General features: G+C 52.6%; 1 protein-coding gene across 7 annotated transcripts in view; it reads left to right on the top strand.

Annotated features, from left to right (window-relative positions):
* Positions 1-242: 242 nt before the first annotated feature.
* SEC16A (SEC16 homolog A, endoplasmic reticulum export factor) overlaps positions 243-17,683 on the top strand; it is a 35,938-nt gene continuing 18,497 nt past the window's right edge. For 2 of the 7 annotated variants that reach the window (XM_023629314.2, XM_070250563.1), the window contains exons 1-7: positions 1,292-1,428; positions 5,954-9,613; positions 11,427-11,563; positions 14,346-14,443; positions 15,600-15,723; positions 16,233-16,431; positions 16,558-16,732. In XM_023629314.2, the coding sequence (XP_023485082.1) occupies positions 6,023-9,613; positions 11,427-11,563; positions 14,346-14,443; positions 15,600-15,723; positions 16,233-16,431; positions 16,558-16,732 (4,324 nt within the window). In that variant the 5' untranslated portion in view covers positions 1,292-1,428; positions 5,954-6,022. Of the gene's footprint in view, positions 536-1,291; positions 1,478-1,906; positions 2,158-5,953; positions 9,614-11,426; positions 11,564-14,345; positions 14,444-15,599; positions 15,724-16,232; positions 16,432-16,557; positions 16,733-17,683 lie in introns of those variants that run through there. The other 5 variants (XM_005605934.4, XM_005605936.4, XM_023629315.2 and 2 more) reach the window with 4 other exon arrangements.

The following is a 17,683-nucleotide window of genomic DNA, read 5'->3' on the forward strand; positions in this document are numbered from 1 at the left end:
CCTCTGCTTTTCCTCTCTTGGGAGGGTTAACAACATCTCTCCTGTGCAGTGGTTTGTCGGGACAAAGCGAGCGTGGAGCACTGTTACCACCAGGAAGAAGTGGATCAAGGGCAGTGGGGCCCAGGGCTGACTTCTACCACGTGTTGCCTAACTCTATGTTGAAACAGATTGGGAGCTCAATGTCTGCAGCGCAAATGTTAGCTTAGCAGACTTGCCACGTCAGATGGGCTGAAACTCTCCCCACCCCCACCCGGGGCTCTGACAGCGTGGCTGCTCCCTCGCCAGCGTCACAGCAAACAAATAGCTGGACCACACTCCTTCCTTCTTTCCGGGTCTCTGGGTCCCACCAGTGACCAGGTGCCCTTCCACCCCTGGCAGGCCTCAACTGCTACAGCAGTAACTCAGCTGCTGCTGGGGGCTTCGTTGCCGGGTGGTGCAATTGGACAGCACACTTGCCACCCTTCCTGCCCTCTGGAAGGAGCTGGGATAAGTGGGGCAGTCTGCTCTTCCGCATCCTTGCCAGGCAGGTGTGCAGGTGAGTGGGCAGGGCCTGGTTGGCTGCATCCTCACCTGCTGAGCCTCCCTCTTCTCACTGGGATAATGAGGATACAAATGGCAGCACCCTTTTTCCCTAAGATCCTCCATGGGAGGCCTCAGATGGTGCAGACGGTGCCTGCTGGGCAGGCGCTGGGCGGAGGCAGCAGCCGCGGGGAGGAGCAAGAGGCTGAGGTCCAGCAGCCCAGCCTTTCACTCGGTACCTCGCGGGTCGCGCTCACTCAACACGAACAGCCGCCACTCACAACGGCTGGGGAACACTGAATAGAGCCACTGGCCTCGGTCCACGGGGCTCAGCGGTTTAGGGGACACGACCGGGCACAGAGGGGCTGCTCTCACTGGGAGAAGAGTCTGGGGCCTCCAGGGGGATCAGGGCCGACAAGAGAGGCCGGGGACGGAGTGTGTGCATGGGCAGGCGCGGAGGGGCCGGCACGGCCCGGAGGAGAGGGGCTGGGCGGGCAAGGCTGGGGGCCGGGGCCGGAGGCGTCCGTCGCTCCAGGGCTCTGCGGAACGGACGGGCACTGCTTCCCGACCGCCAGGTGCGGACGGAAACGACGTTACGGGGCAGAGCCGGAGCCGGGAGCCGCTGGCAGCCGTAACCAGGAGATCGGAGGGCAGCCGCGAGGCGCGCAAGCGCACTCCGTGGCGGCGGGCGCATGCGCGGTCGCCTCCCGCCCGTCTCCCAGCCTCCTCGTGAACCCAACGGCAGAATGGGAGGAGCGCGCCTGCGCCGGGGCGTCGCTCAGGTTCTCGGCCCAGCCGAGTGGCCATTCTCGATGTGTGCACCTGCTGGTTCTTCTCTTGGGGTCTGATTGAGGAATTCTGGCTCTTCTCACGTCCTGGAACAAGAAAAGACTGGGAGAAAGAGCCCGCGTAAGCGAGGCGACGTCTCAGGGCGGCCCCCGCGCGCCTGGCCTGGCAGGTGGGCGAGGGGCGGGGCCAAGGGATGGGCGGTGAAGGATGGACGCAGGCCAGGGGCTGGACCAAGATGGGCGGGACGAAGGGATGGGGCGGTGAGGGACTGGACGTCGGCTGGGGGCCCGGCCAAGGGGCGGGGACATGGGGGCGGGACGAAGGGATGGACGATGCAGGACAGGACGCCGGGGGCGGGGCTAATGCACGGGGCGGGGCGAAGGGATGCGGCGCGGAACTACTGGACGCGGGCCGGGGGCGGGGGCGGGGGGCGGAGCCAAGGATGAGGCGGCGAATGACTGGACGCGGGAGGGGGCGGGGGCGGGGGGCGGAGCCAAGGATGAGGCGGCGAATGACTGGACGCGGGAGGGGGCGGGGCCAAAGGCGGATGAGGGGATGGGTCGGGAAGGACCGGACGCGGGCCAGGGGCGGGGCGTACGATAACAGCTGTGGGGGTGGGGCTTGTGGGCGGGGCCAACGGGCGTGGCGCGCGCTGACGTCGCGACCGGACACGTCGGCGGCGTGGCGGCTGCGGCGACCGGAGCCGGATGTGCCAAGATGGCTGCTGCGGCTGCCGGGTGTGCTCTCGTCGCGGCCGCCGGGCCGGCTTCTACCCGCGGCGCCTGAGGGGTCGGCGCCGGGGGTCGCGGAGCAGCCGCGCGGGGGCCTTGGCCGCCCCGCGGCGCGCCGGTGAGGGCCGGGGTCGGGCGAAGGGAGGCGACCGGGCCAGGCCCAGCCCCGAGCGACCAGCGCGTCTCCGGGGTGCCGTCGGGGGTCGGGCGGGGGCGCCGGGGCCGGACGTGGGCCTGCGGGGCCGGGGCGCCAGGGAGCGTCCCGCCTGCTGCCCTCCGCCCGTTTGCTGCCCCGCCGTCAGGCTGACGTGGACCCACCTGTGTGGTCGGCTCCGCGGCGTTGACACTTACCTTGGCCGAGGCTGCCCCGGTGCGGGGTTGTGCGGGCATGGCTGGAGGATAGGCCGGACCTGCTGCTTTTCAAAGAGTAGAAACATGAGATTTCTTTGGCAGTTTAGCACGTCCTTTGCGTCGAAGGGTCTGAGGCTGTTTAGTCCTCGTTGGTTGCAAGGTTCCTGCTGAGCCGGGCTGGCGATGAGACGGATTGACGTTTGAACCGAGGAGCAGCCCTGTTGCTGTCTGTGGGTGATTTCGCGGCAAGGTGACCAAGATGTTGCCGCGGAGGTCGAGCGCTTGTGTTTCATATCAAGGGTTAGAGGAATGTGTGAACCAGCTTGCCCTTTTTGTGGTCAAAGTATAACAAATCGAGCGTCTGGGCACATCGTAGCCATTTGAAATCAGTTTTTGCTGCTTCACCTAAAAACACTTAAATGGCTTGGAAATTGGGCGTGTGTTGCTTCTTAAGATTTTGTTCAAATGCAGGTGTTAACCAGAGAGGTATTTCCCATCCCCAGATATGGCAAGAAGCTAAGTCACAGACAGTTGTTTCTAGAGTGATGCTTTTGCAGGTTTTGGCACAGCCAGCCTCCCTGCACTTTGTTTTCTCTGCCTTTTCTTAGGGTTCTGGGTGCTGTTATCTTACAAAGATAAGGCCAGAGGCAAAATAGAGCTTCCTTCTTGTTCCTTGTGACTCATTCACCCTTTATACCAGTTACTGCAGTAAGTCTCAGAGTTGTACTGAAAGTTTTCTTTAGGGTAGTAAGGTTTAGTGTGATTCTTTCTTGCTTCTGTAAACATCTTTCCTGAGTGTCCTTTTGGATCTTTGTCATTTTTAGCAGTGTTTAGACCCCCCTTCTTTTTCAAAAACATCTAAATGTTTTCGATTCTGTACTTAGAAAAGTTGGAGTTTCTTGTGTCTTGTGTCAGATGTCCCAAAGTCTGACAGGGATGTCGCTCTAGCAGTCGCCGTGAGGGAGACTGTAGGCAGAGGGTAGACTCACGGGTGCTTCTTGGCACTCCTGTTGGTTTACACACTCACAGCTTGAGGCAGTGGCTCTGGGAGGAGAGGAGTGTGCTTTAAGTGTCTTAGTTCAATAGCCCGGACTTTACGTGGAAAATAGGTTGTGCTTAAGTATTTCACATCGACACAGGGCAGTTTAGTTGAAGAGCTAGGTTTATGAATAACGCATCTATAAGAGGATCAGCTGGTCTCTGTGAAACACTCTACCTTTTTTAAAGTTAGATGACTTGAGGCTACAGAGTGACTTCCTGGATAGAATAAAATTTGCTGTAGGAGATAAATGATACATGGTTGCATTGTTTTTCTACTGGTGAATAGAGAAAAAAGATCAAAAGAATAATGTTCATGTCACAAGATTGTTCCAAATGAAATTGGTGTATTGCTGAAAAGCTCTCATTTGTGAGGAGTGGGGAGTAGGGGATGTTGCTTTGTAGGAAAGTGATAGTGTTTGCTTATAAAATGGCTCTTAGTCTAGTCGTTGGGAAAATAATTTTAAGAAAGCTTCTTCAGGGAAAACATCCAAGTATAAACATGAAATTTAGATTGTGATAAGATTTCCTTAAACAGTGGTAGGGATTAGGGCATCCCATAATCCACTGTGAGTAGAATTGCATAAGATTAAACCCAGGGGCTGGCCCAGTAGCCCCGGGTTCACCGGTTTGGATCCCAGGTGCGGACATGGCACCGCTTGGCAATCCATGCTGTGGTAGGCATCCCACATAAAGTAGAGGAAGATGGGCACAGATGTTAGCTCAGGGCCAGGCTTCCTCAGCAAAAAGAGGAGGATTGGCAGCAGATGTTAGCTCAGGGCTAATCTTCCTCAAAAAAAAAAATAAATAAAAGATTAAACCGAGAAAGACCTTAGAAATCATCATATTGATTCTCTTATTTTGTAGATGAAGAAACTGGGTCACAGAAAGAGAAGTGGTGTGCCCGAGCCACTCAGCTGGGATCCCAGTCTTGCTCTCACAGTAGCACCTGATGGATAGATCCTCTAGGCCTGTGCTCTCTATTTTTTCTTTTGAAGCTGCTTAGAATGGTTGAGGGTCTTCTGCTTAAGCCTTACAAGGAGGAAGTCATGTGCTGGAAGGTGTCACAGGTGCCTGTTTCACAAAGAGGAGGGCTCTGCTTGTTCTTGCCCTTAGTCCATATAAAGCAGAACTGTAAATGTGCTTTGTTTTAAAACGCTAGCTTAGAACCAAGTGAAGTCTCTGATGCTGTTCCTAATATAATCCATTAAATTTGAGTGTGTTTCCAAGTGCTTGTCAGAAAGGGTTCCCTGTTGGCCTAGGACAGAGCATGTGTGGGCAGTAATGGTAGCAGATTAATAGATCATAGGACTAGTTTTCAGGTAGGGACAGGAACTTTCATTTGGAAATAGCTTTACTTAAAAGAACATTCATAAGTATTTTCTTTCGTCAATATCAGAAAGACTTTCAAGGACGGAAACGTTGTACAGCTGCGGAAATGTGGAGTAAACTCCGGAGTCCTCCTACCATGGCTCCCTTTGCTGTTTACTCTCCTCTGGGATTGGTTGACTTCACCTGTTTTTTTGTGAGGGTGGTGCTGGGGAGAAGGGCTGTACATAGAAAGGACTTGGGAAAGAGGTAGGACTTGGATTTTTGTCTTAAAAGTACGGGTTAACTGTTCAAGGTTACACTTAATGTATTTTACAGAAAAAAGCAAATATCAACAAAAACGCTATAAAGAGGATTTTTGCTGCTTTGTTTTTTATGAAAGGTTTGTTGGCACTCTACCTATTGTTGAAAATTTTTGAATCAAATCAGTTGGTCAGTTTTAAAGCTGCTTTAATTTTCCACCGGCTTTTCATTCCAGGCGTAGTTGTTACAGCTCCACCAGTCGGAGGCAACTTGTTTTGCTAGTGGTGTTAACCAGTCATAGTGCAAAAAATGAGACATTTTAGATTACTATATTTCAGATATTTATTCTGCAGCTTGTGTTACTCTGTACTTTATAATGCTCTTTCATTAAAGAAAGCGGAAGAGCAAATTTTAAACTCGTTTTCCTTTTGAGCTTTAGAATTAGCCTGTGTGAGAAGCAGGATACACAGTCTTCTCATAGAGGAGTTGGCTCCTTCTGGATCTGGTGATCATTTCCAGAAAAATGTCAAGGAACTACGTAGCTCGTAGTAAATCAGACAGGTACTTAGGTTCTGCTTCATTCCTGCCAGGCTGGTGAGGCAGCGGGCATTCTGGGTGGGTCCTTAGCTGCGTCACATAACTGAATCTCAGAGAAGGGTAGTGACTTGTCTGAAGTCACACAGCCGGCTCAGGGCACAGCCAGCTTCTGCGCTCCCGTCCACTGTTCTGGCTGCGTGCGCTCCCTCCCAGAGCTCCCTGGGACAGGAGCCCCTCCAGGACGGCAGTTCTCCAGGGGCGCGGGGTGGGGGAGGGTGAATCAGCCCTTGGGACTTGAAATGTTTTCAGTGACATGAAGTTGTTTTCAGTCTTTTTCTTTTTTCTTAGTTTTCATGATTGTAGCCAGGACTTTGAATATATGGATTTTATGCTAATTTTTTCTTTTTCTTTTTCAGTTCAAATTAAAGAAAACCTATATCCTGCTTCTTTCTGTAAGCAGCATCTAATTGTGCAAGAGATCAGACATGCAGCCGCCACCCCAAGCAGTCCCGGCAGGTGTGGTTGGGCCACCTCCAGCTGGGAGTCCTCAGAGCATGTTCTGGTCTAACAGCCCATATAGGAGACAGACAAACAGTAATGCACCAGTGGCTCCGATAACTTGCCCGTTGCAGCCGGTAACAGATCCGTTTGCTTTTAGCAGACAGGCGCTCCAGAACATGCCGCTGGGCAGTTCGTCCAAAGGCAGCCCGCCTGTTTTGCAAGGCCTCACCCCGCCGGTGTTTCTTCAGCGCCCCGGTCTGCCTGTGCCTCACACACATGCTGGGGATAGCTCCCAAGGACCCTGTGAGCCTCTGCCACGACCTCTGTCACAGCCCATGGCAGATGCCAGTCCGTTTTCCAGTGTGTTGACCCCTTCACCACTGCCTGGGCCTGAGATGAACAGGAGTGCTGAGGTCGCTCCCAGCTCAGAACCTGAAGTTCAGGCTCCGCCATATCCTCCTCAGTACATTCCAGGAGCGGGTCCTGACAATTCTCATGGGGGCCATCTGCATGGGAATGTGCCTGGGCCCGACAGACCCCTGAGTAGGCAGAACCTGCACGACAGTGCTGTGGCACCAGCAGCGTCCCCTTTCTTCCCTCAGCCTCGTCAGCAAATGCCAGGGCACTGGGGGCCAGTGCAGGGAGGCCCACAACCCTCAGGTCGACATTATTGGCCCTGCCCAGAAGGACCTGTTCCGAACACAGTGTCCCGTTCCTCCAATGTCTCCCACCTCTCTGCTCCGTCCAACACTCATCAGGGTCCTGGCCACGAACAACACAACCCACCGGTGTCTTTCCCAGGACCCATGGCCACTGATGGAAGAAATGAGGCGGCTCACCTGCAAGGTGGAAACCACTCAGCCAATAACTTTGATCCTGAAGATGCATTCAGGCAGAATTCCAGAGTTGGGAATACTCAGGCAAGCCAAGAGTTCAAGCTGAATGCAGGAGTGAATAAAGAGCAATTGCCAGATCCTGCTCTTGTTAATCCACTTGCTCAGGGAAACAGCCCAGAAAGCCATTCGCACTACGCGCCGGGGGCCAGGACCAGCTGGGCCCTGCCAGAAGGAGATTCGGGAGCGCTCTCCATGTTTTTCCAAGGGAGAGAGACAGAAAATGAAGAGAACCTCTCATCTGAAGAAGCAGGCGCTGCCGGTCAGTCTAACTTTGATGGTTTCTCCCCCGGCCCTGGACTTGGCCATCCTCCTGCGCACGTGGGAGCAGGTGGCATTTATCAGGCCTTTCTTAAAGGTTCCAGCAGTGAGACTGCGCAGCAGGGAGGAGACATGCAGCCCTGTTTTTCTCAATCTATAAGCGTCCAACAGGATAAACAGACCACTAAAAACGCTGCCCCGGATGCGTGGGCTGACACAGCAGCTGCGGGGGCTCCTGATGCCAGCAGCTCACAGTGCGAGAATGTTGAGAACTTAGAATTCATTCAGAATCAAGAAGTTCTGCCCAGTGAGCCCCTAAGTTTAGACCCTTCCTTCTCGAGTGATCAGCTCAGATATGGGCCCCTTCCCGGGCCAGCTGTCCCCAGGCTCAGTGTTGTGGGCCATGCTGGAGGCGGGGGCACAAATCTTGAGGCCCCAGATGCGACACTGCACCCCATGCGATCTGATAGCGTGTCATCCAGTTACAGCAGCAAGAGCCACAGGAGTCTTTCAAGCGCAGCCAGGCCCCAAGACTTGGTGGGCACCTTCATTCAGCAAGAAGTTGGAAAACCTGAAGATGAGGCTTCAGGGAGTTTTTTTAAGCAAATTGATTCTTCTCCTGTAGGAGGTGAGACAGAAGAGACCACCGTGAGCCAGAATTACCATAGCAGCCTGTCCCAGCCCTTGACCCCAAGCCCCCCAAAACCTACGGGAATGTTTCAGACAAGTGCAAATAGTTCTTTTGAACCAGTGAAATCCCACTTAGTTGGAGTAAAACCAGTTGAGGCAGATCGTGCCAATGTGGTGGGTGAAGTGAGGGGGACCCATGCCCACCAGAAGAAGCGCAGACCGGCCACTGCGCCACCTGATGCCTCCCCTGGCAACCTGGAGCAGCCGCCGGACAACATGGAGACCCTCTTCACGCCCCAGGTCTGCCCTCTGCCTCTTACCACACCTATGGAAGCCTGTCCTGGGCTTTCACATGCTGGGGGGCCGCTGTTGGAAACTGTGCTGCCAACACCTGAGAAAAGACCCCCGACCAGGGCTCAGGGAGCCATGAAGTGTGAGAGCCCAGCAACGACTTTGTGGGCACAGAACGAGCTGCCAGATTTTGGAGGCAACGTCCTTCTAGCCCCAGCTGCCCCTGCACTTCACATGCCTGGGAAACCTCAGACGTCCGAAGTTATTCAGCCTCCAGATGAGGGGGTATCCGGTCAGCAGTCTCTGCAGTGCAGGGACAGCATTGGTGCTTTGGAGAATCTCGAGAATCCTCCCAAAATGGGAGAAGAGGAGGCCCTTCCGTCACAGGCAGGTTCTGGTTATGCCAGTCTGTTGTCCTCGCCGCCCACAGAACCGTTGCAGAGTCAACCAGTCTTGATCGCCCAGCCTGATCAAAGCTATAATTTGGCTCAGCCCATTGATTTCTCTGTGTCCTTATCGAATCCTAATGAGAAGACTCAGTCCTGGAGAGATGCTTTGGTGGGGGATAAATCCACGATAAGCAGCTGGGCTGTCGGGGGTGATTCTGGAGAAAATGCTCCTTTGTCTGGACCTCCAAGCGGCTCTCTCATCTGCTCACCTCTGCCTAACAATCTTGCCCAAAGTAATTTTCCACAAGTTTCTGGTACTTCTGAAATGGTTTCTAATCAGCCTGCTAATTTGCTGGTTCAACCACCATCTCATCCAGCTCCGAAGAACTTGCTTCCAGAAAGTCCAAAGATTCATTCTGCAGAGAAGGTCTTTCCTGAGTTGGTGAATAGCCCGGCTGGCAGCACAGGTGTGATGTTAGTGCCACCTGCAAACAGCACCTTGGTGCCTAACAGTACTAGGGTACAGCACTCTACTCATCAGGAAGAAACTTCGGGAGCCTTGGACTTTACATTAAATAGGACTTTGGAAAATCCTGCAAGAATGTACAGCCCATCCCATTCTGATGGCCCAGCCTCTTGTCAGCAAACCATCACCAATCATCCCAGACCCCCTGGGCCTGAGGTGCATAGCCCAGACCATTTCTACCAACAGGTGACGAAAGATGCTCAGGACCCGCATGGCCTAGATAGAGCCCAGCAGGAGCCAGTGCCTCCTCCCCTGCAAGGGCCCAAAGCAACATTTCCAGAACCTTCAAACCCAGAAAGTCCACCAGTGCAAGGACAGCCCCACAATTCAGCCCAGCCACCTGCAAGTCCAGCTCCAGCTGACACGGGTCAGCAGCTGCTACCTCGGCCCCCTCGGTCCTCCAGCGCATCAGTTGTGTCCACTAACTCAAGCCAGGCGGCCGTACGGTCAGACCAGCAGTGGCTGCAGCCGCTGCCTCCAGACTTAGCGTCCTACTACTATTACAGACCCCTGTATGACGGCTACCAGTCCCAGTACCCCTCGCTGTACCTACCGGATCCTGGCTCAGCCCCCCTCTATTACCAGGTAGGCTCGAGCTCTCAGACTGTTGAGCCCTTTGACCCCTGCTTTCTTTCCTGTTGTGCTCCTTGGCAGGCTTTTGTTGGTCAGTTCAGAAGTAACCTGTGGTCTGCCTCCGTGCAGAACATCAGTTGCATGCACGGTTTCGTGAGCAAAGTGCTCCTGGTCGCAGAGCTTGCTTTGCCAAGCCCAGCCCGTCTCACACTACGCAATAGTGCGTTGATTTGCATACAATGTCTGCTTAATTTTTGTTTAACACAGCATCCCGCAACTTATGTGACAGAAGAGCCCTTCGTATCCGCGCCCCCGTTGGCTCTCTGCAGAACCATAGTTCTGAGTTGCACACTTTGGGAAACTGGGATAGCTTCTTGAAGCTTCTGTTTGGTTTTGACATCAAAAACCTAGCTAAGAAGCAACAGGAAAACTGTAGTCTTTTAAATCCCTCTTTGGGAATAAAAATATTTAAGGAAAAAAGTTAGGTTTGGAATGTAATCCAAATGAAATAGCTCAGAGGGTGAACTCCGTGAGCTCCTGTCAGGTGCGTGGTGCTACAGCAGCAGAGGGGCCCTGCTGTGCAACACAGAAGATGCTTTCCTGCCTCTTCACAGGGATGCAAGCTCATGAGTGGGGTTTAATTAGGTCTGTTTAATCCTGCATTAGTTTCAAAAAGTGTGATCCAAGTGGACACACTTGATTATTACCTGCTTTTCATCACCTCTACCCAGGGTCGCCTGAGGTTGCCCGAGGTAGAAGGATTGTGGGCTGGGGAGTTTGGACACTGCTGTCTTAGAGCAGGCAGCGACTGGTGGCCGCACTCTTGTCAGAAGAGGCTGGAGGAGTGGGCGTGTGAGGGGCTGGGCTGGGCAGCTGCCGCTGACGATGAGAGGCCTGTGCCCTGTGTGGGCTTTGAGCATCTTTGTATTTGTGCACAGTTATACATCTAACCATTGAGTCTGCGAATTCTAGATTCCACAAGGAGCTCGTGGACTTTTATTTCCACAGAAGGAAGTTAAGCTCTGCCGAGAGCCCAGGGAGGGCTGGCAGAGCACGTGGGGGCCCATGTGCCTGCTTGGGGTACTTTGTGCAGCGCTACTTCTGTGTCCCCAGAGTTCCAGCCGGGACCCTGACATCACTTCTTTGGGTTCCCACGTCCTCCTCCCTTTTCTTTCTATCGCCACAGTCTCCAGTAGCAGTCAACAATAAGGCCATTCTACATGAGTTCTTGCCTTCTGCCAGGTGACGGCAGAGAGTCAGGCTCTTAGACCCAAAGGACTGATTCTGGCTTGTGCCTGAATCACCTCATCACTGCTTCAGGTCTTCACGTGGCCATTCCTTAGAGACAGGGCTGTGGCGCTTCCTTGGTTTGTAACGAGGCTAAAAGCCCCATGAGGATAAAGTGTGATCCTCTTTTGGAGGCTGCCTGTAGTTTCAGGACCCATTCAAATGGAACCTGGTCCTTTGGCTCACATGAGCTGGGTCTGAAACAGGACACAAGCTTGGTGAGTCATGGCATTTGATACCTCGGGAAGCAGAAGCCTAATGGAGCCCTTGGGGAGTCACCACGGCCCTTTGGGGGTTGCCTGCTGACATGCTGGCTGTCTCATGAGCAGGGCCAGGGCAGTCCGCCTTAGGAAGCTCCTGCAGCCTGCTGTGGCTGTGGGTTTCATCTTAGAGGTTTTCTGTTGTTTTGCATGGAGGAAGCCCCGTGTCCAGTGCTCCGTGGAGAGCCATCAATCTGTCCTGTTTCGAGCTGTGCTAGTTGCTTGAGGACTTGGCTCTTTATTGGTTTCTAATATTGCACAAACCCTTCCTCCAACAGGACATCTACAGCCTCTGTGAGCCCAGATACAGGCCCTATGACAGTACAGCATCTGCCTACACCGAAAACTACCGCTACCCTGAGCCTGAGCGGCCCAGCTCCCGGGCAAGCCACTGCTCAGACCGGCCGTCTGCCAGGTGAGTGGTGTTTGTGCTGGCTGTGGAAGTAACTTAGTGATTTGAAAAAGGCTGTATTTGTAGAGTTATACAAACCTATTTCATACGTGTTTATGTTTGGGCAGTGTGGACAGATTGCAGGGTGCATCTTTAAGTTGAACTAATAAGCACACTGCCATGCAGTCAGGGTCACACTGTCAGCTAGCATTTGGTCAGGCCAGACCCTGTGCAGGGTCACCAGGAAGCTAGCACTGCCCTCATGCGGGGTTCCTCCCCGGACCAGGCGATTGTCCCATTGCCGAGGCATGCATGCAGCTCCGGTGGTTTGCTTACAGAATGTTCGGGGTCCTTAGACTGCGGCAGCTTTTAACCCGTGCAGACTCTTCCCTACTACTGGTCACAGAGATCTCTTGATTCCTAGGCCACAATGCAGAGCCAGCCCATTTGCCTGAAACCCATGTTCTTTCCCCAACACTGTCTCCTGTGCTGGAAGGCCCACAGACGTCTCTGACCTTCTTCTCTCTTACACTGACCAAGCATGTCTCAGTTGTGCGATTACAGATGAGTAATTTTGAAAGAGCCCTGGCGCCCTGCCTTCAGCCGAGTAAGAGTTTAAGCAGGTCAGAGTCCTCCCTCTCAGAGGCGTTCGTAGAGTTGGAACACAGCGGAGTTGGGGGGGGGGGGGGCGGTACTCATAGAGCCTATTAGCTTGTTCTGCTTTGCCTCCTTCTGAAGCCTTTACCTGCAGCTGCTCGTGTCAAATTGGAGGAGTACCTGTCTCAGGTGTAGGTTTTGCTACAAGGGTGTATAGCTTCTTATCCTCATGATGGAGAAAGTCTGATCCCTGGTGAAGACTCGTACGCGCACTGCCTTTCAAAATTGTGAGCTCCTTATGCTGGTTCTTGGAGTCTTTGATAGCTTGTCTGGAGACAGGCTCCGTCTCTGAGCTTTTGCTCGTTCAGCCGGCTTCTGTACATTGCTCCAGGGACGCACTGACTTGCGCGTGGCCCAACATTCTAGATGCTTTATGTGAGAAAGTTCCCAGGGTTTTAGCTTCTGTGTATCATTGTATCACCTGGGAAGTGAGGTTTAAAGTTAAAATAAGCATTCTGATTCAGTGAAAGCAGCGGGCAGCTGTTTTCTGGAACCCTGAGAGGCAAGGGAGAGCAAGGAGGGTGGGGCCAGGGCACACTGTGCTGTTCCGGTTTCTCTCTGCTGGCCCACCTGCAGAGTAGCATGGCAGGAGCCCACAGGTGGCTCCGTGTTGTTGAGGAGGCGCCCAGCCAGAGGCTAGGACGGCTTACAGAGCAGTGGTTCTCTCGCCCTGTCTGCAGGGTTTCCATCCTCTCAGTGTCTCACCACTTGTTTGTGACAGCGCTAGAGAGTAACCTGTCCTCTTTCTTGCCTTGCTTTGGCTGGGGGCTGTATGTGCATCTGTCCATGCGTGTGTGTGTGTGTGTGTGTGTGTGCGCGTGTGCAGTCGTGTTTCACACAGGTGTTTAGCATTAGCTTGTCTCTTGGGCACGATGTGATCACATCCCTGTGGGAAGTGTGCGAGGTAAGAACACATCTTTTGTTTTTGTGGCTGTATCTTTCCTGATGGGTGAATGAGGTTGGCGAGGAGGTGGCATGTTCTCGGTTTTGCACTGTGTCGGACTGTTCTCTCCAGCCCACCGATGGTGCATGCAGGCGCTGTCGCTCTGTGCGGATGGTGCTGTCCAAGTTGCTTCCGTCCAAGGCCCTCGGGCCCAGCAGGTGTTGTTCCTGAGCAGTGGGGGTCGGTGCTGACCCTGAGGGCCAGGTGCTCCTCGCAGGCAGCAGCCGCCCGGCAATCGCAGGAGCTGCGCCAGCCAAGCCCCCAGGCTTGGCGGGGGGAGACACTCCTGAAGGGGCATGAGAAAAGTCACATTTTAAAAATCAAATACTGTCTAAAACTTGCAATTAGAAAACAAAAATGCCATTGAGCCCTTCCAAGAATCTTACTGCCCCTGAAGTTCTGATACCTAATCGTCTCGTGAAGTTCCGCTTTGCTGTGGTGAGGGTCGGAGGCATGGCTTGCTCTGTGAAGCCAGCCTTGATCAGGCTCAAGTTTCGAGTCCCACACTGGTCAGCGCTAAGGCACACAAGGGGCTGAGCCAGCCCAGGTGAACACATTTATCCTCTCAGAGGACACACGGGGTGTCTGTGTGGAGGGTGTTGAAGTCAGCCTTAGGTTGGTTTTGCTGATTTGGTGCTTTTTGGTTCTGCTAATCATGACATCAAAAACTTGGGAGCCTACCTTGGCATTGGCTTTTATAGGATATAGCACTGACACAGGAAAGGGTCAGTTCTTCTATGCTGAACAGCACTTAAATCATTATTTTAAGAGAGAAGTTTTCATTAGCTGTGAGGTAGGCAATCCTATAATTTCATCATTACTGTTTCCGATCTTCTTTTAAAGATTTTATTTTGTTTATTGTTTTTTCCTTCTTTTCCCCAAAGCTCCCCAGTACATAGTTGTATATTTTAGTTGTGTGTCCTTCTAGTTGTGGCAAATGGGACGCTGCCTCAGCATGGCCTAACAAGTGGTGCTAGGTCTGCGCCCAGGATCTGAACCAGCAAAACCCTGGTCGCCCAAGCGGAGCACACGAACTTAACCACTCAGCCATGGGGCGGGTCCCTGAATCTTCTGATTAGAATTTTTTTACAACCAAAGTACTCTGGCAAATGCCTGTCGCTCTGGGTACAGTGGGTGTTCACCAATACCTCGTCACTCTTAAAGAAATAGGCGATTTGTTTTGTAACGGCATTATATTTTTTTCAGGCAAGTGTATCCTCAAGGCTACTATAATTCCAGAAGTGGATGGAGCAGTCAGAGTGATTGCTATGCAGATTATTACTCCAGCCAGTACGATTATGGAGGTATGGTCAGGAGGTTTCAGCGGTCAGTCAGTAGCAGAAACGTGTCCGTCCACATTGCTATGTAGCCAGGTGCAAAGCAGCGCTCGGTGGGAACTCCTTAGGGAACTTTCTCTTTTGTTGGTCTCTTTATGCTTTTATCCAAGAGCCGAAGTCATTGAAAATAATCTGCATCTGGAAGTAATTGTATTGCTATTTTTCAGTAAGACATCATAGCTTAATTAGAGGATTAATGTCTGTATCAAACTAGCAGTTTTCTTTGATTTTTCTAGCAAAGCATAATTATCAGTAGTTGTACGGCAGCCTTATCCATGTGTGAGTCTTTAAATTGATTAAAATAAATAAAATGAAAACCAGCTCCTCAGTTGCACTTCCCACATCTGAGGCGCACAGAGGCCACCTGTGGCTGGCGGCTCCCCCAGGGGACAGCACAGACATGGGACAGTTCTCATCGCTCCTCCAGGCGCTGCCACGTCCATTTTGACGCTGCCTCTCAGGCAGTGTGTGAGTTTCAGTGGCGTGTCCCCTAGCGGCCCTGCCAGTCACTCCTGCCTGGCCGCGTTCTGTGCGCTCCTGCAGTGGAGGCTCCCGGCCCACAGCCCCTTGGCTATCCGACGCAGCTGCCCCACCTTCCGCTTCCTAAAGGCGTCTTTCCCGCCTTTTGTATTTGTGCTGCTTTAAACATAAGTTCTGCACACACTTGCCAAAACCAGTACAGCCGATTTACGTATAATGTTACTGTGCTTTTTAAAGTAATCTTTTAGTTTTGAGAGTATCTCTTAACACTTTCACATTAGGGAAAAGACAGATAAGTGAAATGTGTAGTCATGGGATTAACTATTAAAAAGTAGTAACTATGAGCAAGAATTTAATGAAGATGTCTTCCAGCAGTTTTTTTTTTCTTCTTAATCACGTGTATTGAGAGACAAACAGCCATTGGCCAGTAGGTATTAGACATATAGGCAAGACGCAGCCAGGGGTCCCCGTTATTGCCCAGTTAACACTCCCGGGGCTCCTGCTGTCTTTTGGGAGGACAGTGTGGTTCCTCCAGGAGCCTTGAAGCATTCTTCGGTCCCGGGGTGGCATGACTTCTCCAGTGAAGGCCAGAGGAGCGTCTCCTTTTGCATTTCATAAAAACCCATTCATCCCTCGCTTGCAGATCCAGGTCGCTGGGATCGGTACCATGGTTCTAGATTCAGGGATCCCCGCTCCTACGACCGGAGATATTGGTATGATGCCGAATACGATCCATATAGGAAAGAAAGTTATGCTTACGGCGACAGGTTGGTACACTACACTGTGATAGGGAGGGTTGGTCGTAAATCCGAGCTGTACTCTTGCATTTCTGCCTTCATGTCCTGTAATTTACCCAAGAGCTACGGTTGTGTTTGGGTTCCTGACGAGCAGTGACGTTACGGTCACTGTCTGAAAGAGGCCCATGGCATTTCTCGCTTTGGGCCATTGGAGGAGAACCAGCCTCGGAAGGAGCTCCTGGGGTTAGTTCATTCTTGTCCTGTGGTGTCCGTGAGAGGCTTGACCGCGCTTGGGATGAACTTGCAGCGGGTTTCTCTAAACCCTCAGGCAGGAATCTGAACCTGGGCTTGGAATATGGCAGCTCCGCTCAAGGCTGGACTTGGACTACTGTTTTTTGGATTGAGACTCGGGAGGCATGATGGGAGGGTGACAGGGGATGGGAGGTGATGCCATGGTGGGGGCTTGATCAGGTAGAGCAAGTGAATGTCTGCCCTCCCAGATGCCCCTTTCTTTGCCTCTGCCCCATTGCTTCCTCCAGGCCTGAGAAATACGATGACCGCTGGAGGTACGACCCTCGCTTCACTGGGAGTTTTGACGATGACCCTGAGCCCCCCAGGGACCCTTACGGGGAAGAAGTGGACAGGCGCAGTGTTCACAGCGAGCACTCGGCACAGAGCCTGCGCAGTGCAGCCAGCGTGCAGAGCCGCCGCAGCAGCTTCAGCTCCCACTCACATCAGGTGAGCTAGCGGGCGGGCCGGCGAGAATCTGCCAGCAGTGCAGTTCTGTTTGGAACCCAGTTATCCTCCCCTTGGAGCTCTGGCAGCGTGCCTGAAGTCTTCCCTGTCTGCTTTGTGTTTTCTAAGAGTCAGGTATACAGAAGTCACAATCTGACGGCCGGTTCCTATGAGGCGCCGCCTCCACCAGGCTCCTTCCATGGCGATTATGCCTACGGCACCTATGGCAGCAATTTCAACAGTGCCCAGGGCTTCCCAGAGTACGGCTACCCCACTGACGCTGGCTGGCCCACCGTGGAACAAGGTGCGTGTAGTCAAGGCCCTGTGCGCTCATAGGTGCAGAGGCACGCCAAGTCACACCACGGGGGTGGCTTCAGAAGCCTGTGATAAGAAAGGGAGTGAGTTATGACTATGATAGGAATTGGTGGTAGCCTAGCATGGTCTTCCCTGCAGAATAAGGACTGCTGTGTCACGTCATGTCCATCCTTTGAATGACAGAGCTTGTCACCATGGGCTCATGGTGTCCTTTGGGCTGCAGTTCGACTCACAGGCCTGAGAGCTGCCCTGCTGCTCTGTTATGTCCATTTCGGTGTGACTCTGAGTACAGGCTCACTGCCAAGGTCTTGGGTGGGGCCTCATTATATCCCCAGTGCCGACCACACGGGTAAGCAGTTTTTGGAGGAAACTTCTAATTCCCCTCGAAAAACTTCTGTCCATAGGCTTGTCATATGTTCCACATTCTCAATTCTCTTCTAAAACATTTGATCAAATACTGTTTCTTGGAAAACGGTGAAGATATGTGTCAAGTTCTTATAACTGGACTTTCTTAAAGTATTATTGCAACTAAAAATCTGACTTTGTTTTTGACTTGAGGTGTTTTACTCCTCGTCACTTTCCTTGGTGCTCTGTGGTACTCACAGTCAGAAGCTGGGTTTGTAAAGGAAAGCAAGGAGCACAAGCCTCTGAAACAGGGCGCTGAGCACCCAGGAGGCGCGCACGCTGCTTCCGTGTAAAGAGGGCTTCGTGGTGGTGTCTTACAGTAGATTTTCATTTTAGAAGAGGTGGTTCTCATTTTTAATGATTTAAACATTTTTCTGACATATGCTTAAGCTCTGCTTTTTAATAGGATATTTAACAATTATTGCAGTCGGAAGTCAGTTTATCATGATAAATCTAATCTGTGATTCTAGCCACATGGGCTGGAAATCTAAGCTGTGGATCTAGTTCAGAAGTAGGAAGAAATGACACTGATTCC

The sequence above is a fragment of the Equus caballus genome, chromosome 25 (assembly GCF_041296265.1).
Source record: "Equus caballus isolate H_3958 breed thoroughbred chromosome 25, TB-T2T, whole genome shotgun sequence".
In the NCBI taxonomy this organism is placed as follows: Eukaryota; Metazoa; Chordata; class Mammalia; order Perissodactyla; family Equidae; genus Equus; species Equus caballus.